The 22,206-nt window shown below is 38.5% G+C and overlaps 2 protein-coding genes across 6 annotated transcripts; one reads left to right on the top strand and one right to left on the bottom strand.

Moving 5' to 3' along the window:
- The first annotated feature begins 1,487 nt into the window (after positions 1-1,487).
- On the top strand, positions 1,488-4,382 carry LOC147854617 (putative inactive receptor kinase At1g27190). Of its 2 annotated transcripts, none has more exons than XM_087331160.1 (2): positions 1,488-3,399; positions 3,819-4,382. In XM_087331160.1, exon 1 carries the CDS (start codon positions 1,551-1,553, stop codon positions 3,396-3,398), a length of 1,848 nt encoding a protein of 615 aa, XP_087187286.1. In that variant the 5' UTR covers positions 1,488-1,550; the 3' UTR covers position 3,399; positions 3,819-4,382. The 2 variants fall into 2 exon arrangements, with proteins under 2 accessions (XP_087187286.1, XP_087187285.1); XM_087331159.1 differs by having other exon boundaries at positions 1,488-3,427.
- Positions 4,383-5,521: 1,139 nt separating this feature from the next.
- On the bottom strand, positions 5,522-18,193 carry GC1 (golgin Putative 1). 4 transcript variants are annotated; one of them, XM_087331072.1, is made up of 21 exons: positions 18,065-18,193; positions 17,110-17,166; positions 13,517-13,585; positions 13,369-13,421; positions 12,734-13,240; positions 12,592-12,651; positions 10,961-11,038; positions 10,681-10,884; positions 10,509-10,565; positions 10,355-10,429; positions 10,081-10,152; positions 9,341-9,403; positions 8,400-8,576; positions 8,255-8,323; positions 7,111-7,158; positions 6,902-6,997; positions 6,632-6,708; positions 6,502-6,559; positions 6,311-6,403; positions 6,160-6,204; positions 5,522-6,069 (listed from the first exon to the last, which is right to left on the bottom strand). In XM_087331072.1, exons 2-21 carry the CDS (start codon positions 17,135-17,137, stop codon positions 6,004-6,006), a joined length of 1,995 nt encoding a protein of 664 aa, XP_087187198.1. In that variant the 5' UTR covers positions 17,138-17,166; positions 18,065-18,193; the 3' UTR covers positions 5,522-6,003. The 4 variants fall into 4 exon arrangements, with proteins under 4 accessions (XP_087187198.1, XP_087187202.1, XP_087187201.1 ...); XM_087331076.1 differs by having other exon boundaries at positions 6,514-6,559; XM_087331075.1 differs by having other exon boundaries at positions 13,369-13,415.
- Between the last annotated feature and the right edge of the window lie 4,013 nt (positions 18,194-22,206).

Genomic DNA, 22,206 nt, shown 5'->3' with positions numbered 1-22,206 from the left:
ATTTTTGTTGTTCGTTGCCGCCGAACAACAAGGTCACTCTGATACCAAATGTTGAATATTGTGATATGATGGTGGGAAACGGATGATGAGGGCGTGCCGTAAGATATGTACAACAAACAACACAGAAATATCTAAGAAAGCAAGATAAACAAGAAGCTCAAATGAAGCTCAAATGGAGACTTGTATTATTCTCTTCTGAAAACTCTCTCTATACAATGTTACAGTTGGGCTTATATACTCAAGCCCTAACGTCTGAACGTGTTCACACTTAAGGATTCAATTTGGAAGGAGTCGCCCTTTTATACCAACATCTTGAAGGCTATGCCTTTCCTATATGACACTATAAAAGCCAAGCTTTGCCATGCAAATAAATTAAACTTGAGACTTTCTTTTCCAGCCTAACCTAAAGGTCATAAGCAACCAAGTATCTCTGTTGATAGACAATTATTGTATTATCTACACTCTAGTAATTGCCTAATCCCAAACTTGGTTTTCGAGAGATCTCCAAGTGTTCAACTATAACAGGTTAAAGGTATATAAATGACCAAGCATATTGGCAAAATACTATACGACATGTCACATAGGCTAGACAACAAAAGGTAATACATTTTGCAGTTGATTTGCTTTATGAACTACACATGAACAATATTGGCATCCACTGCCAAAAGGACACAAAGAAACAAGTTTCGATAAAGCTTTTGAGGTGAAACTTTCCTTAACTCAAGTGTTTTACCATAGCTCCACAAACTTCTTGAAACAAAATTTTAAGAGGATCTTTATTCTTTGCTCAACAAAAGCTTCAAAAAAGTTTCATTTGTAATTCTATCCTAGGATGCGGATTTTACCATCCAAAACATGTGAAGGGATGCATATCTCCTCTACTTCATTCATATCTTCGTCCAAAGTAACCCAGAATTGATGCCCAACCTTCTCGTGGATTGATGCAAAATAATAATATCAGCCATGTTTGTTGTATCTCATAATTAAGCAAGCAGAGATGGTGAAAAAAGAGTTCATGTGAAATGTCAAATAACGATTATCACGAATTGTTGGGGGATGAAGATAACCAACCACCAATAGATAATCGTAATCATTATCATTATCATCATCATCATCTATGGGGGGGGGGGCACACCAACAACACATTATGTTTGTCCAATAACTCTCTCGGAGGATTGCGACCTTTAGGTTGTGCGTCTATCTACCTTATAATAACTCAGTCTCTCTCTCTCTCTCTCTCTCTCTCTCTCTCTCTCATATTCTTTATGAGTAGTGTGTGTGTGTCCCCACCCTTGGACGAAATAATATGGCAGAAGAAGAGAAGACGTGTGTTGTGTGTTGTGTGCGTTGAATGAATGGTGGGGACATTTGTTTCCACAAAGAAAACAAAGAAAGGTCTTCCTATACATACATATCCCAGTTTTCTCTTTTTGACCCAACTCTTGACTGCCCCCCCCCCCAACTTCCTTAATACATACATACATACATACACTCTGTCTCTCTGTTGTTTTAGGGTTTCATGTACAGCCCAGCCTCCTTCTGTAGCAGCTATGGCGAAGAAGAATGCCACCACATACCTCTGCATGCTCATTACCTTCTCTCTCCTCTCACTTCTCAACACATCTGCTGAAGACGACACGCAATGCCTTCAGACTTTCAAGAGCTCTGTTTCAGATCCCTCAGGATTCCTCAGCGACTGGAACTTCCAGAATACCTCCAAAGGGGTAATCTGTAGCTTTAATGGTGTGCAGTGCTGGAATGAGCAAGAGAACAAGGTGCTTAGCTTAAAGATTTCAATGGCATCTCTCTCCGGTTCGTTCCCATCAGGTTTGAACTTATGTGCCTCTATACAAACCCTAGATCTGTCAGCCAATGACTTTGTAAATGCCATACCGGCAGATATTTGCACACAAATGCCTTATTTGACAAGTCTGGATCTTTCCAAGAACAAATTCTCAGGTCCCATACCAGAGGGCCTCTCAAACTGCACATACTTAAATTCACTTAAGCTGTCCCAAAATGAGTTAAATGGAATAATACCATATCAAATTGGCCTCCTTCCAAGGCTAACCACTCTAGATTTGTCCTCGAACAATCTCAACGGTCCCATTCCATCAAGCTTATCAAACCGGACTGCTATTAGGCAACAACCGTTCCCCTCTTCTTCGTTCGCAAATAATGCCAACCTTTGTGGGGAGCCTTTACCAGCGTGTAGCAAGTCTACCAAACCAAAGCTCGGGTTGATACTGGGTGCTGCATTTGCAGGTGCCGCAGTCGCCCTTTTGGGTGCGCTCATATGGTGGTGCCTCTTGTCGAAGCACCAGAAGAAGATCAATGCATACCGACGAGATGAACACATGTGGGCTAAACGTATCCGAGCACCAAAAGCCATCACTGTCTCCATGTTTGAAAAGCCATTGGTTAGGCTCCGCCTTGTTGACCTCATGACTGCAACCGATGCCTTTAGCAAAGAAAACATCATATTCTCTGGAAGGACTGGCACTGTGTATAAAGCCACCTTGCCTGATGGCTCCACATTGGCCATAAAACGGCTGCAAGCATCAGCACAAAGTGAGAAACAATTCAAGTCGGAGATGAACACTTTAGGGCAATTGAGGCATCGAAATCTTGTCCCTTTGCTAGGATATTGTGTGGCAGAAGGAGAAAAGCTCCTTGTTTACAAGCATATGGTTAACGGAAGTCTCAAGCACATTCTGCATGAGGCATCTGACATGGAAACTAAGCCTGATTGGCTAACAAGACTCAAGATTGCGATTGGAGCAGCTCGTGGACTTGCGTGGTTGCATCACTCTTGTAATCCAAGGGTCATTCACCGCAGCATCAGTGCCACTAGTATTCTTTTGGACGATGATTATGAGGCTAGAATTACCGATTTTGGTCTTGCTCGCTTGATGAATCCAGTAGATACTCACATTAGCACATTTGTGAATGGGGATTTTGGTGATGTTGGGTATGTTGCCCCAGAATATGTCCGAACTTTAGTTGCTACTGTGAAAGGTGATGTCTACAGCTTTGGTGTTGTTCTCCTAGAGCTCATCACTGGTCAAAAAGCTATGGATGTGACCGGAGTTAGTGACTTCAAGGGTAATCTTTCAGAATGGATTTCATATCTGTCAGTCAATAAACGGGTTCATGAAGCGGTGGATGCATCATTGAAAGGTAAAGGATCTGATGATGAGCTCCTCCAGTTTCTTCAGATAGCATGCTCTTGTATTCTTGCAGCCCCTAAAGATCGACCAACAATGTATGAAATTTACCAATTCCTCAGAGCGATCGGAGAGAAGCACAGCCTAACAGATGACAATGATGAGATACCCCTCTGCACTGAGTCCAATGAAGATTATATGAGCAACCTTATTGTAGCAACAGAGAAATGAAGTAATCGCCTATACTTCTTCTGGAAATGGTATTGAGTTTGTTATTTTGATCCTTGACATGTCCATTTGGGATGTCCATTTGGGGGGCAATTAAATTGGTTTTCTCCTTGTGTTTGTGTGGAAAAAATCAAAATAATGTTATAAGACATTTCTTTAGGACCAAACGTGTTGAAGGCATGATCTTGATTCGAAAACTGAAATTATTGCAATGTAATTTCAAACCCATTGATGAACACGGGAACCCATGCCCTTAATGTTTATATATTTTGAATCTATTAGCAGCAGCCTGTGGAGATGAAGGCAACATTTTCACATTGTGCTATTTCATGTCTCATTGCATCTGCAAATATCTTGTAGGTAATAAGCAAAAGATAGAATATATTGACTGTTTTTTATGTATTTTTGTTTTTGTTTTTGCAGTGTCTACATACAACACTAGCGGGAAAAGAACAGCTTATGTCATCCATCGAAGGGCTATATGTTTGGATGAGGATTCTGTTTCTAGTGTTGAGCCAAGATTAAAAGGGCATCATTGAAATTGCCTTGTAGTCAACATTTGGTTTACTAGCTCTTTATACATGCTACTAGTAGTTATCATGATATTGTCCTCTTAAGGTGATACTCATACATTGAGCCAAAATGGGAACTGTTCAAGGGCATGCTTGAAGGTCCAAACATATTTCGTAAGGTTATGTATATTTATTTAACATGGTTTCAAAACAGCGTTTGGTTTCATATGCTTGTATATATAAACGGCCCAAATGGGTCTGTTTCTACTTTCAGTCGTGTATTATTCCATCACACTTATATGTGTTTATAAACCTATAAGAAGCCGCATATTATTGCCCTTTGAAGGTTAGTGGCTTGAAAGGGTGTAACATTGATTCATGTAGTGGAAAGAAATAGCCATGTTTTATTGCTGCTTTAAGTAATCAGTATATAGCATTGAAGGGCAAATTTAATATAAAGTCGACATATGGTCATAACATCATTGTTATCCTTTGGAGTGAGCCATTTCTCATTTTGAGCCTGTTATTGTATACAATGAATTGGAATGGTGTTCATGACATCTTGTGGGCTTTCCAATTGTGCACTAAAGTGGGCAATGTATGAGTGGTCATGACAATTTGCAAGCTTAGAGATGAAAAGGATGGAAGAAAGTTATATTAGTCCACAGAATTTTTCAAAGGCATCCAGCATACACAAATATTGAGATGTTAATGATATTAGGACTCCCAATAACTAATTTTTCTACATTATGTATGTAGCAATTGCCCAAAGCAAATAACCTGACTGGGTATGCAAACGACCTGATCGAGCACATCCATGATCTGATGATGTGTAACTTACTTTCACAAAGAATCTCACAGTATAGGAAGGGATATACATACTGTTGCATGCATATGTACATTATATGGAATATGAAAGTGGAATGATCAAGTATATACTGTTGCTTGTCAAAGCATATAATTGTTCTCCAGTTCAGTGTTTTCTGTAGCATTTAGAATTGTTGACAGAACATAGTGAAGCAGTATAGATGGAATCTTGGGGTTCAGAAATAGAAAATGGATTGACCCTCTCTGCATGATGGTATTATGAGCCTGATAATTTACTCAACAATGTAAGTAAACAATCAAGTACATTTAAGTCTACTTTTGACCTGATTAGGACATTGAATCAAGTACATTTAAGTCTACTTTTGACCTGATTAAGTCTACTTTTGACCTGATCAAAATGTCTTCATGACATTGACCAAATGGTTTTGACTAGACTGCTGCTGATGTTACACCGTAGATGGCTACATGATGTTTCTTGTGGGTATTCCTGCAATTTTCACATTGCTGGCATACTAGCCCAAAAAGCATCGTATACATATTTTAATGCCTTATGAGGTTGCCAGTGAAATTCAATAATTTCTTCATACAAAACAATATGAAAATCCGGCTTGAATGTATTCAAAACATCCTGTGTGAAATATTTTACACCTCATATGCAAACATCTAGTTAGAATGGTGCAAGCAAAGAATATTAAATCAAGTCAATAACAAATGCCAATTACAAAGGACAAAATATAACCACAACCAGTTGGCAAAAGCAGTAGGCACCTCAAACCACCACCCGTCTGTTTCAAAAAATATGATATAAATCAAAGTTTTCTGAGAATATCCTATAGTTCATGATGATATACAGTTTCATATCTATACAATGGCCCATGCATCAACTGTATAGAACCTGGTTGAAGTTTGTGAAGGTGAATTTTTTAACGATCCATTCGAATCTCATTAATTAATTATTAGTCGGAAACTTTCTGCACAATAATGTGACATCAATCTGGACATCATACATGAAAAACGAGGCACTGATATCAAGACCCGTTGAAGATTTCTTTTTCAGAGCTCCTTTCATTGAAGCTTGCATTTGAAGATGCACCTACTGAGTGTCTTGAATGTGTATGTATACCACTACACCTTACATTGCCTTGATGTAATGTATTTTGAGATGATTCACAGCTTCATAAATGCTTTATCCAATTGTAGGTAATTCTTAGATAACACATTGTGTTTCCCTACATCTTTATATACATACCCCTCTAATAACCACTTTGCTATCCCCGCTGCAGCAACAAGGTCTCCATTTTCTCTTTTGAGGTGATGGAATCTAGGACTTGCTCCTGTTATTCCATAATTTCATTTCCACATGGGATTCAATTAATAAATTGCAAGAATAAAAATTGCATAAAAAACCAGCATAATTCTCATACCTGAAGCCGATGCAGTAAATATAAGAGGAAAAGATGCACAAATACCTATAGGGAACAGAACAGACTGTCAGCTTGAAAAATAAAAAAAACATGTCAGTTATTGCGTGTATGAACCATTTTGGAGTACGTGTGCAAGAAAACGATGACTTACCAGGTAAACAAATACACCAAGTCGAGCCAAAGGCCTCCGCCATAAGAATTTACCTGCTGTCACAGATCCTGAATCCAAAAGCTTTGCTGCCCTCTAAAACAGAGGAATTTCTTATTTATTCAGTTGTGCATTAATTTGACAACCTCTAATATTGCCATTCAAGAATGAATAAATTTGAGGCCCAAGTATACCTGTAAGTTTACCTGAATACTGTTTCCAACAAGTCGACGTTGTTGCAACCCTAACGATCTTCCAATGGAAAATGATAGATTAATAATAGAATGGTGAAGCATATATCGAGCATATAAGGTGGAAACTTACTCAAATGTCTGCATGTCACTTTCTTCATCCCAACCAGGTATTGTATGGCGCGCTCTTCGATGCTTTTCTACTTCAGCCTATAAAGAAAGTAATATATATTAACATCCCTTAAGAAGGAGAAAAATGAGACTATGAAACTGAACAAGAGACTGCATCTGAGAATTTTGTGTTATCTTTGAGTAGGAATGCAAAAGACATAGAAATATTAATGAATTAAAAAATAGATAAGTGGACTGCATCTCACTAGGAGAAGTAGAGGTAGATAGAGACCTGTGCTTCTCTGGATCTACTGAGTTCTTTCTCTAGTTGGAAAACTGCTGCAGCCTTTTCACTTGCCATTGCTTCAAGTTGTGTTTGTTTCATATACTGTCATATAAGGACCCCCTCTTAATCCACTTTTAATATGTTAGGACCCCTCTCTTAAACAGCATAGAAATAATTAAATCCAATAAATATTGTGTAGGAACTTATGAATTTACCAAAACTTCAGTAAGATCTCGAAAGCGTTTCTCAAGCTCTGCATGTGCCTGCAGACACAAAAGTTGAAACCTCAGATCTATCTATTGATTTTGAAAATTTCAATGGCACTACAGAAATTTTAGACATCGACGTTGGTTCCGCCTTATGAACATATGACCAGAGAACTTCAGTCTTCTTAGCTAAGGACTACACTAAGAACAATGTGTGCATTTTGACAGAACCATAAAACCAGGCCCAAACTTACGGATAAAGAATGGCTTTGCAGTGTCAACACAATTCTGATAAGTAATTTTGAAGTCCTGCATGTACTACTGACCCATTTTATATATTTACCAATGTTTTTCCCCAGGCCTTCCTTGGATGGATTACACTTGGATCCTTATCAAGGACTTGTGTGTCCTGCCTGCCCAAAATTTGCACCGATTCCAAATGAAGTGATTGCTCACACTTTATGTTGTTGATGTTGAATAGTGGATCAGTTTCAAAACATGTACAAACTTACCAAAGAGGAAAATCTGTGAAGAGTCAATGTGATATAACCTTCAGCATATCTGGGGTATTTCCAATCAGGGATCAATATTGCTGAGTATATAGTTGGCAAATATTAGTATGACTAAAAAACAATGGTTGTAGTGTGTACAGATATGAACTCTTTTGATAGGGCGAAGGTAATCATGTGTATTTCAACCTGTCACCCTTTGGCCTTGACGTTCTCACCTTTACATAGGAAGGATCTCTTACTTCCCAAATGATTGAAGCAATTAGTCATAGTACAGTTATTTTTCCAATTCATCATACAGCAATAGAAAAGTTTATGCCGTCCCATTCCTCCTATCTACATATGTAGGGCAGACTCTGTTTAGTTTCTCTTTCAAGGTTGCATTCACGAATAACCCTTGTTCTCCAAGGTTACATCAGTTGATTTATATTCTATTCGCTCTGAATTCCACTCCAGAATCCTTTTGTGTTTTGCATTCTTGGACATATACAACCTTTCCTACATTTTCTCAACATAACTTCATTGTTAAATATCACAATTTTGTTCTAACAACCTTCTTGAAATTCTCTTCCCACATTCAACCCCTAATCATACATGATTTTCAATTTCTCAAAAAAGAGTACTTGAGCATATGATCTGACTACCTGGGTAGAAACTTCATCCGCATCACGTTTCAAACCAGCCAGATCTACTCTAAGCTTTTGATTTTCTGCCTGAAAAATAGATTATATTTAGGGTTCCATGAGAGCAACCATAACCTCGTTAAGAATTAACATGGCAAATAAATACCTTCAAAGCCAAAACCTTCCCTTCTGCAGTTTTTTGTGCCATTCGTGCTCGATCAGCATCCTCTCGCCATGCTTGAATCTGCAACGTTTGTGTTGCATCATCCGAAGATTTCTTTATCTCTCTTCTTAGCTTTGTCTCCATCTCCTGAAGTTCCTGAGTCAAGCTTGCACAATCTACCTAAAGCATGAAAACTTGGTTACTGAAGCATGCTTACACCATACTTGTCATTCAAGTTGTGAATACTTAAACTACAAGAGATTAACTCACAACTAGCAATGGGCCTGGTTTCGGCTCAAACCGAACCGAACCGTTAAGCCATGGTGTAAAGGTTTATAAGTTCCAAAATAATTAAATGGTTTGTTTAATTATTAATAAACGGTTCGGTTTTAGTCCGGTTTGGTTCTGAAACTGGGGTTTATCGGTTTGTAGGTTTAAGTGGTTTGGTTTAAAGGTTTATAGGTTTTTGGGCTAACTTTTTTTATCCCTTAAATGTTTATGTAATTTAATCGTTTAATTAATGTTTTTTATTGATTTAATTCACTTAACTTAAATGTTTATTTAATCTAATGACTTAATTCATGCTTATTTATTTATTTAATTAATTTAACATAAATGCTTATTTATTTAATTAATTAATTAAACATAAATGCTTATTCAATTTAGTGCATTTTTATTTTTTAAAATTTTTAATTAATTTGGCTTAAATGTGGTGAGGTTTAAACTTTTTATTAAATGGCTCGGTTTGGTTTCAACTTTTCCCTAAACGGTTTTGGTTTAATAGTTTGGTTTTCCTTTTCTTAAATGGTTTGGTTTAAAGGCTTGGTCCTAAACAGTTTGGTTTGGTTTTTGTTTTATATAAATGGTTTGGTTCGGTTTCAAGGCAAAGAAACCGAACCGAACTGAAACCAAACCGGGCTCATTGCCACTCACAACAGGCTTACTTCTAATGCAGAAACTTTCTGCTCAAGATCGGCTGCCCTCTGAGTTCGTTCATCAACTGTCCTCTGCAACACAAGAAACAATTTCTAAAATCTTGTACAATGCATATATATTTCTAAAACCTTGTACAATTCATATATACGGAAGAAAAGAATCAAGAAAGAAAAAATCGAAACAAGCAAAAGACAGAAGAAATAGAAACAAACAATTGAAGGAGCATGAATGCATCTTCAGATCTGTCATTTAGTGCTAGAAAAGATAAAAGAATATGTGATTCATGAAAATGCATCACAGGGAAAGCTGATGATTAGCATGGATAAAGGAACCATCCAATTTGTTTCATACTGTTTTGGTCTCAAAGGAACAAATACAATAATTTCTTTCAAGTGTATGAATCTAAAACCATGATAAATAAGTGCTTAAAGAGGATGATATCATGCATGCAAATATAAGAATCAAGAACAGAAACTAAGAAAATTTCTAATGCTTTAGCAAAAAAGATGCAGTACAAATATGCTCAAAAATATTTAATAATTCGAAAGAATGCTTCGTACCTACGTTTAACCATTCTAATTCTAATGGCTAATCATCCGATTACCCTTATTTCCTTCCCATGAAAATTACACCTCTTCTCACTGGAGACTATAATAAGCAGTTGCGCATAAGACCACTTTAACAGCCACTCCTTTTAAACTTCTTACACAATTCCATTCCAGGCTTGGACAGATTATTCTGTCTTTACCTGCATCTTTGACAAAGATGTTGTCACGTCAGCCACACATTGCTCCAATTCTGCCTCCCTCTGTACAGCAGCCTATTCATGACAATCAAATTAGATAGATTAAAAAAACAATTTAAATCAACTTAAGGAACCCAGAACTTTACATATGCAATATATGCAAAGATCATATTATGAAATATTTATTACTTCACTCATACCTATCAAGATGGTCTATAGGATAATGCATTACATGATATACACTATCATTAGAGACCCACAAACACAGTAAAATCACCTTGCGAGTTGCAGCATGCGAGAGGTGTTCCTCCTCTGCCCTATTTTCAGCAGCATCCAAGGCTTCCTTTAGTGTCTGCATAAACTAAAAGTCAACGTGTTGCAATATTGATAACATATCAAAGTTCAAAACTTTCAACATAGCTCTTCCAAACCTGTATCATTCCATTTTCACTTATGTCTCGACTCCTCATGAGAGCTTCTAGTTCAGCCTAATACCATTTAAATCCACACACAGCAGAAAGAAATCAATGAAGGAGAATTCGTAAATGGTAAAATTTCTTGTACTAGAGTAAATTACATATGTAGATTAGCTCTGTCCAAAACCTGCAATGATGCTAGCTTTCCTTCTGTGGAAACCACCTGTTTTCTGAAACTTTCTGACAAGTTTGTCAGGGCTTCTATTTCAGCATTCTTAGAAGTCAAAGCAGATGACATCTGAGACTCCACCAAATTTACATCTGCTCTGACTGAGGCAAGTTCTGACTGAAGTTCTTTTATTTTGAGTTGTTGGACAGAATTTTCTTCTCTCTGAAGGATGCAAAATTTAGCTCAAGAGAAGTATTGTCAATGGATGAAACCATTAGCAGAATCACATTTAACAAACCTCACGCTGGAGAAGCTCTTCCAATTGTGCATTTTCAGATTTGTATTCTTGCAGCCGTGATGAAAGTCCTGCACATACCTGCATCCAGATGTCCTTTTTGGTTAGCCCTTGATCATCTGAGATTTACTTTATTTGTAGGTATAACAGCAGCAAAAGCTAACAAGAAAGCATCTGCTATGAATGCACATCAGCTGCCATGACAATTTAAGTAAACATTACAGGAAGGGATTCAGACAATTACAGTTACTATGTGTGGGCCTAGAATCAAGCAGGCTATGTTATGAATAAGAAAGATCAAACATGGGTCTATTTATTCCATTTTATAATTTCCAATGGAAGAAAACAAATCAATCTATATTCTACATATTTTGAGAAGCTATAATGATCTCAAAAGCAACAAATGTCATATATGTTTAATAGATCTATACCTAAAACTCATCAGTATTTCATATGTCTAGAGAGCACAGATGAAAGTTTCTGTGCTCACCTATGATTAATCAAATCCATGTTGTAACTTGTTAGTTGTTCCTTCAAGAAATGATGAAGCCCACCATCGATTATCACATTGTGAAAACTCTCTTTGCTATGCCCAATAGTTTCATAATGAGGTCTCCACTTTACTGTCAAGAACTCTTTGTTCCAGTATTTTTCTCAAATCAGTTGAGGCTTCAATATTCAACAGTAATTTAAACGATGGACTCACCTTTTCTTTTTCTTTTAAAATACTGGAAGGCCCTGCTTTATCATTTTGCTCTATATCCCTCTCTCTGGTGTCTCCTGAATTCCACTTTTTGCCAGTATTTTCTGATTCAGTTCGCATTCTTTTCTATTCTGCCTAAACGCATGTGCTTAATATGGCAAGCTACCTGCTCGGGGCTCATTTCATGTTTGTATGAAAAATTGAAGAACCAAAAATTGAAAACAATAGACCAGAACTCTAGAGATATATATATATAAGTGTTCATGCTATGCAATAAAAACATCTATGATAGTGGAAAGTCCGGTTATGTAATGCGAGCTCGCTTATGTGAAGAATCATAGTTATTTGTGATCTTGATTCTCAAGGACACATTGCAAACAATTTTTATTTGCTAAATGTTGACGTCATATCTAGCACATTTACTGAAATATTTGTAAGACTAAATCCCACTAAAAATTGAAATTACTGAGATTAGCAGCAAATACATATAAATAAACCAGAAACAAATAGATGATTTATTTTATCAAATGTTTAATGGCTCCAGCAGTGTAAACTTTCTAGCAGGATATGACTCTTAACAAAATCAAACATCAAATTATCTGCCACTACAATAAGTTTCCATAAACTATTAAATTAACATCATTGATCATCTGTATAATACCTTCACAAAACTTTAATCACTTAAAAATGATTTTTAACGGGGCATCAGTAATATCTCTACCTCGGTAATATTGCTAGTGATTTTTCAAGAGGTTATTTCCTCAAGATATTATGAATGCCAAAATCATGAATCGCAAAAACTGTTGCGGCAGGCACACATAATTGACAATATGATGATCACACAATTGACTGTATGACATTAAAGTGAAAACATTCCTATCCCGCATATTTCAACCCCATAAGACAAAAGGAATCAATCATGACTTCATACCTTTGCAAGTCTTGCTTCTTTTGACTGACCAGAAGGAGCAGACTTGAGTAATCTCTGCGCCTAAAAACCAATCAAAGAAGAAATTAAGCATCCAGAAATCTCTGAACATCAAAGAAATCAAGGGTATGTAGTTTAATGGTACTTCATCAAGTTGTTCCTCTAGTTTAGGAACCTCTTTCTGAGCTAGTCCATCATGAGAGTTTTGAATTCCAGCAATAGTGGAAACAACATTTCCAGTCTTTTCAGAAAATTCTGGTTTGTCCTTTGTGTCTAATGCTCCATTCCTCTCCCAATTAGACTGCTTGGCAACCAGTTCAACACTGACTGACCCGTTTTCTGTTATAAACTTGCACTCAACTGCCTTGAACTCTGTCATTTGTGTCTCTTCCACATATTTACTGCCAGCAGTATTTATGTTTGAGAGTTTAGTCGAGACTTCATAGGATCCTGTTTGTTCAGTTTGGTCAACTGGTAAAATATCCATGGTAGGGGCATTTGTGGCCGAATCTCCAGAAGAAACTGGAGAAATACTTTCAGGCAAGGGAAGGTAATCCTTCTCTGCAACATCCTCTGTAGATTCATCCTCAATGATTTTATCTGTTGGAATAAACTTGGAATCGGAGGAATCCAGAGATTTATTGACATTTGCCTACAGTAATTAAATTGATATGTTAAAAGACTTATTTTCCAGGTTGATCAACAAGGTGCAAAATGTCCAAGTAATAATAGATTCTCATACAAGAAAACAGAGTTATCATAAGTAAGACAATAATGCACCTTAACCGATGCATTTGTCACCAGTACTCTTCCAAAGACACCCAAGTCTGGAGCTGAAAAACAGAGAACGAACACGTATAAACTATTTAATGCACAATTTTCGTTTTGATAAAATGGAACTTAGACAATGGATTAACAAAGCACTAGCCTGGATTCTGCCCTGCCACCAAGTCATCTGTTACTTGTTTAGCTCTTCGATCAACCACCTCAAACAGCTCTAGAAATATAGCAAATAACATATTACTTTCACGTTTTTTCTACTTTACTTTAATCTACAGTTCAACACGCATTTACTATACAAATAAGTAAATAGCAATGGGTTCAGAACTGAGAGGTCCTCTCGGCAACCATATATATCTACCTCACTGTTCATGATAACAGTAGGAGCCTAGTTTCAACACCCTGAAAAGACTGGTGATGTACTAGTGTGTATCACAAGTCTAAATTGTCTTCTTCCATCTGATAACGATTCGTGATCAGACTCATTAAAATAAAGATCCCTTGTAGTTAGTGCAGGGGCTATGACAGTCAGCACGCGTGGCTCAATACAGGCAGTGCAGGCAGGAGACCAGCAGGGGGCTGCAACAGTCAGCGCATCTCACTACAAGTCAGTAGTGAAGAGACCTGCAGCCCCTGCCGATCATCACGTTTTGCCCACGTGTAGGTTGTCTGCAAGCAAGCCCCTTACACACTGAAATAGGAGTTTGTAGGGTTTGGGCCTACATTTGCTGAATTGTTTGGCTAAAAATTTTGGCACGCAGTGGTTATAGTGGCCATCTCATGCACATCAAGAAACTTGATGGTGCACACAAGTTGTAGAAGAAGTAAGCAAAGCCGATCACGGTCATAGTGGTAAAGCCTACAAATATAGATAAGGATTATTGGGAGTTAAACATGTTTACTCAACCTTTAGCTATCAGTTTCTGATGCCTTGCTATTTACAATTGATGGTTTGGACTAAATATTGAAAGAGAGATGACAATGGTGGCGTGGTTAGATCCAAAACACTTAAGGGAGTGGGCTGCTGTGTGAAGAGAGAGAAAGTAGAGAAATTTGTGCAGAAAATGGAGAGGAAACCCTAGCCGCTAAAGTCCCTCTCTCACTATGAGAGGTTTTGGGACTAATTCTTATTGATAAGTAGCTTTTAGGTTATTTGGGCACGTTCACACATGGCCAAAAAGTTATAAAGATAATGTAAATGCCTATAGCCCCCCAAATTGGGGCCAAAAAATATGGTAAATATGTGTCTAGAAAACTCTCGAAGGGTGCTTTCACATGGAAGGGTCAAAATATACAAAAAGGAGAGACCTTGGGGCCTTTATCCCCAGCAAATATGCTATCTAGACTAGACTACAAGAATTGTATGTCTACAAGAATGTAGCTAGCAAAGTTTATTGGCTGAAAAGCTTATGGATTTGTGCATGAAAGAGGGCACACTCATGCTCTATGTTGTAACCCATGTTTATGTTTTCATAAAAACCACTACATTAGTATTACAATGTTACTTTGAGATGGGTTTAGGGTTTACCTTAGACCCTAAACCCATGCAAAAGTTTTATGGTGCTTTTGATGGGCTTGTTCCTCGCATGAATTTGAAATGAAGGAAAATATCTGCATATAGTAAGATTTGTATTGAAATTCTTGGTAGGCTGGGTTTTGCTCCTCCTAACTGTGGCTAGGTAATCTGGAATCTCATGAACATACAGCCCAAAAATTGTGGATGAGAACATGAGTCTTCTTTCTCCTTAATATTACTATTCAGTGAATTGGCATTCCCCCTAGGGTCCCTATGTGCTTGTCACATATTCATACAATCCAAAGATCCCCCATAGAATCTCCATTGACACACAAATCCCTTGTAGCCTCTTCATTAGTCCAGTTCTCAGAACTGTGTCAAAATCCTCCTAGACATCCAGAAAGTAGCAGTACACTTTCATTCAATGTGCTTGGCTCCACTCAATGATAGCTCATAGTGTGAGAACGTGATCCAATGTGCCATATCCTTTCCTATATCCTGCTTGCCATAATGCTATATATCCATGCCTTTCAGCCCAATGGTTTACTCCATGCTCTAAAATAGATTCATACAACTTAGCCAACTAATGCAACTAGTGATACCAAATTGCCTCACGCCTAAGATAACACCATTGCATGTAGCTTGTTCTATAGGTGTGCAACTAGTGATACCAAATTGCCTCACGCCTAAGATAAGTGCTCAGCAACCAAAGCTTTGGTCTTAGGATATATGATATACATTGGAACATAAAACGTTAATCATTGAAATAATACTATATGAGTTTGAGAAGCTCCACTGGTCTCCTATTATGAATAAAGTATGAAGTCACTACCATAAAATAAAAGATCCAGTTGGTTGCGCACATCGGTCCAGGGCTCTCTCATTTTGTAGTTTATCAATATACACCATTGCATTTTTCTCGTGAAGAAGTCTCTCATTGGGATGAGTTGGTGAGGAGTGGGGCGGATGGCTGCCCAGGGATAACATAAAGAGAGGTTCATATGTGTGCCATATCTAAGGTGCTATGGTTGGGGCTGTATTTTGTGGTGCATCAACCAAGCCAATATGTTGTATTGTCCCAAGAAGTCCTAGTACAAATCAACACTGCAAAGGTATTGACTTGTTTCCTATTTATCAGCAGCCAAACATACCATTTTGTGTGGCTCTGATTAACAATCACAAGAGTGATCTCTCTTTAGAAGTCAGGTAAATGTCGTGTGGCAGTCGTGATCAGGTATTCTCGAGGGCACTGTTGCATGGAAGTGGTGGTGAAAATATTTGAGGTATATCGAGGCATGCATTACTTATGCAAGGTCTCTAGTGATGTTCTCTATGGATCTGAGAGGATTCAGGGTATCAAGGGTATAAAAGACTGCACTGCTGTACACTCCAGAAGCTCCCCAGGTAAAATGATACATCGGATATTGAGGTTGGTACTGAAGTGTAGATGCATTTGCAAGATATTGAGAACGCTAAGCAAGCATGATCTGCTGCCAAACGAATAAGCTTCCCTGGAATATCCAGTATCAAGAAAGGAGATCGCATCACCTAATCCATTGAGCACTCCATAAAGCCAGAAGCTGTTACCCTTTGTCCTCTGCAGATCTTTGCATATTCAAGTTCTTGGCTGTAACTTCCTCGTACATTAGTTCATTTGTGAAACAAAAAGATGTTGGTCTTTGTCCAGTGTGTGCATTCAAGTCTTCCACTAAAAGAATGTTACCCAAGGTTCCAAATCTTATGATGCTACCACATACAAGGTAATTTCCCCTAGGGGGGTATCTAAAGTTCAGTAGTGGGAAATCTAAGCCTGTTTGTATGTACTTTGATCCCCAAGTGTCATGTCTCTTGGTCTTTGTCTACCACCCATACTAAATATGGTTATAGTTTGTATATAATTGCTACGCCTCTAGAGTCTCCAGTGCCTATTACAGTGTATCACTGAGAGCATTAAGACTGATTAACGTTTGTGTTTCTCGTATCACCTGAAAATGGCTGCCAAAATAGCAATGTCTCTATTCTTGAAGGTTTCTTCAAAGATGTTGATATCCAAATGGACAGACCCATTACAATTCCAACCCCAAGTTTGTGGGGTCTCAAACTTCACGTGGATCAAATGTCATTGAAACTTTCTAACGAATATCATAGAGACATAAGTTTGATTATTACAATAAATACTCTTAAGCAAACTTAGTAGAAGAGAAAGAATAAATTTTAATACTTACCTTCTGCTGCACGGAACCAAGATGCCATCACATCAAATCTTCAATGTAGATTGATCGCTGGAAGAGGACCATACCCATAAACACTTCATGAGTACCACCTTAGTAGTTTCCTCACATTATTTAAATAGCATGCAAAGGAGGCAAAGAATCTTATAGGAAGATATCATACTATATTTATAAACAAAAGAGGCTTGTGTATTAGCTGTATAAAATATCACATCGCATTCTCTTTTATAAAAAAAATAGGTTTTTATTTAGGTGTCCAAAATAAAACAGCAATAAGATATGTTCCTCCCATCTGTCACGAGATTGAGTGGACATATACCAAACATTTTCTTAAATACAAAGATCTAATAGAAATTCAAAAAGATGCCCACATATTTCTCCTTCTCTTTAAGATAGTATAATGATCAGTAAAATCTACCATAACAAAACAGTATTATAAAATCTACCTTAACAAAAGACTGATTCAAAGATTGTCAATCTATATGCTTTCAAATATTAACCATAGCATGGCTCTTATGATTTGATAGACACGTTCAAATAAGTATGTGTACACACACACGTATGTATGTATGATCATGACCTCTCAGACCCATGCTATAATGTATCCGCAATAGGAATTGTTACAATTTCTTTCCAGATTCATTATATACACACATGTGATCGTGATTTCTTAATTACATGCTCATTTACATACGCATAACTTCCTATTTGCAAGGCTTTCCAGCTTCATCAATTTTACTCAACCCCTTCTTAAGATCCAAAGCTTTTTTCTCTGTTTGAGGTACACATCTACCCTGCTTCTCCCTTAATTCACTAGTTCAAGCAATATAGGAAAACAATGGAATAGTGTAATGAAGGGAGTGTGTGTGGGTGGGTGTGGGTGTGTGTGTGTGTGTGTGTGTGACTGTGACTGTGACAGAGAGTGATCAACAGAGAGATATCCACGTACCTTGGCAGTTAGTGGAGTATTTGAATTGAGCCTCGAAGGTCGTCTGTTAGTCGGTGTATGCAGAGAAACAGAAAGAACCCCGAGGGAGGGAGGGCTCATCGATCGGATCTGTGCACCATCACCAAAGGAAGAAGAGGGGGGGGGGGGCAAATATAAGAGTGAGTTCACACTATGATATGAATCATGATGATACACTCACTACATACTTACTAGCTCTTCGATATTGCAAATTGCCATCCGAGCGAGAGCAAAGACGTCTTTCACTCCTCCTTCTGTTCTTCCGATCTACACACTATTGCTCCGTCTGTCTTCTCATTGTGTGTTGTGAAGCCTACTCACTCCAACACGCCTTTGTATAATGTCTTTCGATTGTTTTTATTGTGATTTAGTGTAATCATCACATCATATTATGCACCTAATCTCCTATTGCATGCTTTCTCTATCATGAAAAAAAAAAAAGTAACGCTTTCTTCATTCCATGCATAGACTGACGTTTTAGCCTCATTTATCTCACGTGGGGCATCTTCGAAATGCCTAGAAGATGCTCATAACTTTGCTCTAAAAGTTTTTGTATATTTAGTAGTTTTTTTAATGTTCTAGAAGTGTTTGAAACCATCTAGATTTGCCACCTGACCTAGATGAATTTGGACACACTTTCGAGTTCCTCTATTTCTCCACAATATTGTAGAACATTTTCGAAGTTGACTTTTTATGCTTTTAAGCCTCCTTATGCCAATTCCAACACTTGTACATCATATGTAGGATAAGTCTCTCTATGTCGTAGGATAATCCAATCCATTATATTATATTCTAGCATTATGTCAAGCTTCCTTCTCATCAAATCTAGTATCATTAATAGAGTAATGAAGATCTTCCTCAAATTGCTTTGTAATTACTCTCTTCTAATCATTTTTACATTTAAGTTTTTTTTCATGTACCCTTGTACATGAAACACTTGAATTCCCATGTTACAATGTGTTGGGAAACAGGTCCCTCCAAATGGGATCCGGATGAGCAGGATCAGACGAGCCGAAGGAAGGTATCCGGATACTAGATCGAATGGATCCGGAAGGATTTCGGCCAGATCCGGTATGAACCAACATGTAGGAACATATTAGTAAATATGCTCAAACATGACCGTTGAGGTCATATTTGTAAATAACCCTAAAGTTATATGAGTATAAATATAATTAGGGAATAGTGTTCATTATGTTGTTGTCATTATTGTTGTATAGAGTGTAGAGAGACAGAGAGAGAGATACAGAATGTATTTTTTGTTGTAACCGCCGGTTGGCAAAGGCATTAAGCAAGAGGTCGTTGCCTTTGAGTCTCGCGTTGTAACCTTTTCTACTCATAGTGATAGTTGGAGTCTTGTAGGCTCCCGTGGTTTTTCCCTATTAGGGTTTTCCACGTAAACATCCGGTGTCGTCTCATTCTGTGTAAGTGCATTAATCTTCATTTCTGTTTTTTGTTTCTTCCATTGAGTGTTTGAGACTCGACTGTGGCCGAGCGCTATTCTGCACAATCTAGTATCAACGCAAACAACAAATGGAAGAGTCATTCGGAAGCATGTTCAAACTCACCGGCTCCAACTACCCAATGTGGAAGTCAAAGATGAGGGACATGGTCGTGGTTAAAGATCTTTGGCTGCCAGTACAGTTCGGGGACAAGAAACCGGACAAGATCGATGCCACAATTTGGGAGGCAATGCACATGAAGACAATGACATACATAAGATGCTTCATCAACATGAGCCTATACAATAACTTTAATGAAGAAAGTAAGGCTCATGTGCTCTAGGAGAAAATCGACACCATGTTGGAGAGCAAGAACGTTGTAAATCGGGTTTCAGTATTCCGGAAGTTAGTGAGACTCCGATACCAAGACGGATCTAGCATGGCAGAGCACATGAATGCATTCCAAGGGCTGATAAATCAGACAACCTCATTGGAAGTACCTCTAGCCGACGAGGTACTCGCGTTATTGTTGCTCGGTTCCCTCCCGGATAGTTGGGAGATGCGAGTTGTCACTTTGGACAACGCCAGGCCGGAAGGAAAACAGTTGTCTCTGGCACGGGTAAAATCAAGCTTGCTGGATGAAGAAGCTCGCTAGAAGAACCGGGAGTATGGAACCAATCCGAAGGCCTTGGTTACGAAAGACGACCATAACCAGGGAAGAGACCGGAATCGGAGTCCCCAGAACCGGGAAAAATCGGGGACGAGGTCGAAGTCAAGGGGGAGGCCCACTTGCTTTTATTGCGGAAAGTCGGGGCTCTTCCAAAAGATTTGCCGACACTTCTGGAATGCCAAAGGGGGAACCGAAGAAAATTTCGAAGAGAAGAGGAATGTCAGCAATCGCTACAAGAGAAGAAGAATTGTTGCTTATCACCGAAGATAGCGAGCTACACCTTGTCAACAACGAAATGACATGGGTGGTCGACTCCAGAGCATTGTTCCATCTAACCCCCGACTGGAAATGCTTCTCATCGTACAGAGCCAAAGATCATGGTTGTGTCTTGATAGGGTGTATAAGACAGATGATAGTTGTACACAATACGAGGGCTTGATCAAACCGATTAGATGGAGTTGTGAATTATAATAGTTTTTATAGGTCAAGGTAACAACAAATTAGAGAGGGAGACTCAAGAAATTAAGACAAAAGGTAGAGAAGATGAGAAAGAGATAAGAATGTTATAATATTCCACCATCAAGTCAATACAAAGGGGATAAACTCCAAATTGAACTAAAAAACCAAAGAAATGATTACTTCCAATCATTCAAACCTACAAATTGTTGGGAGATAGGTCCCTCCGGATGGGAAGGGGGAAGATCAGTGACGATGAACAAACTCGGCCGAGGCCGAAACCATATGAGGAGGACCCCGACTACGGAGAGCCGGATGGTGCAGGCCCGGTATGAACCGGATGAGGAGTACCTGGTTACGGAGAGCCGGATGGTGCAGACCCGGCATGAACCAGATGAGGAGTACCCGGCTACGGAGAGCCGGATGGTGCAGGCCCGATATGAACCGGATGAGGAGTACCCGGCTACGGAGAGCCGGATGGTGCAGGCCCGGCATGAACCGGATGAGGAGTACCCGGCTACGGAGAGCCGGATGGTGCAGGCCCGGTATGAACCGGATGAGGAGTACCCGGTTACGGAGAGCCGGATGGTGCAGACCTAGTATGAACCGGAGGAAGAGACATATTCGTAAATATGTTTCTGAGAGCCCATTGTGGCTATATTTGTAAATAGCCGAAAAGTCATATTAGTATAAATATGACTTAGGGCAAACTAATATCAGGTTGTTGTTGTTATTTTTCTTGTTGGTGCAAGAAGAAGAGACAATACGTAACGTTGTACAGAGAGAGAGAGAAAGAGGTCGTTGCCTCTGTTGTAACCGCCGCCTGTGGCGAAGATTGTGAGTCCGAGGTCGTTGCCTCCGTGAACTCACTGTTTTGTACATTCATACATAGTGACAGTTTGCAGCCTGTGGGCTGCCGTGGTTTTTCCCCTAGTTTGGGGTTTTCCACGTTAACCTCCTGTGTACCATTTCTCTTCTTTGTGTCGTGTTCTATTTCCCGTTTTCTGTGTATGAAAAGAATCTCAGTTGTGGCCGAGTCTTGCGCATAAGGAACGATAAGTTCCCGTCACAAATGTCTTTCACTATTCTACCTTAATCACTTTCTTCCTTCTTCCCACTACTAAGACCTCTCCTCCTCTCCCCCACCTACAACTATCACTTCCTCTTTTATAATTTTCTTCTTCTTCCTCGTTCACGCTATTTTTAGAAGCTTTTTATCTCCTATTTTTAACTAAGACCCAGTGACCTTCTAATCTCATATCTCCCTCATCCGAGCTCCAAATTTAGAGATTTAAAAAGTATAGATACCTCACTTTACAAGCTTTCTAACCCATAATTAAACGTGATATTTGGGTTACAAATGAAAGAGTTATGACCATTGCTTTTTTACTGTTTTTTATGGCCCGCTTTTTATCTTTTTACTTTTCTCTATGTATCTTACTTTTACTTTTGACTTCTTCTTAAGATATTGGTTTGTGTTCTTTGCCTCCAAATGTGAATGCTCCATACCTTATATTCTTGTAACATTCAATGGCTTGAATTGTAAAAACACTTTCACA

This window comes from Azolla caroliniana, unplaced genomic scaffold (genome assembly GCF_043228905.1).
Source record: "Azolla caroliniana isolate FFs.n. ecotype wild unplaced genomic scaffold, voAzoCaro1.0.p SCAF_15, whole genome shotgun sequence".
Classification (NCBI taxonomy): domain Eukaryota; kingdom Viridiplantae; phylum Streptophyta; class Polypodiopsida; order Salviniales; family Salviniaceae; genus Azolla; species Azolla caroliniana.
Note: the sequence above shows the minus strand (reverse complement) of the source record. Positions and strands in the feature narration are given on the sequence as shown.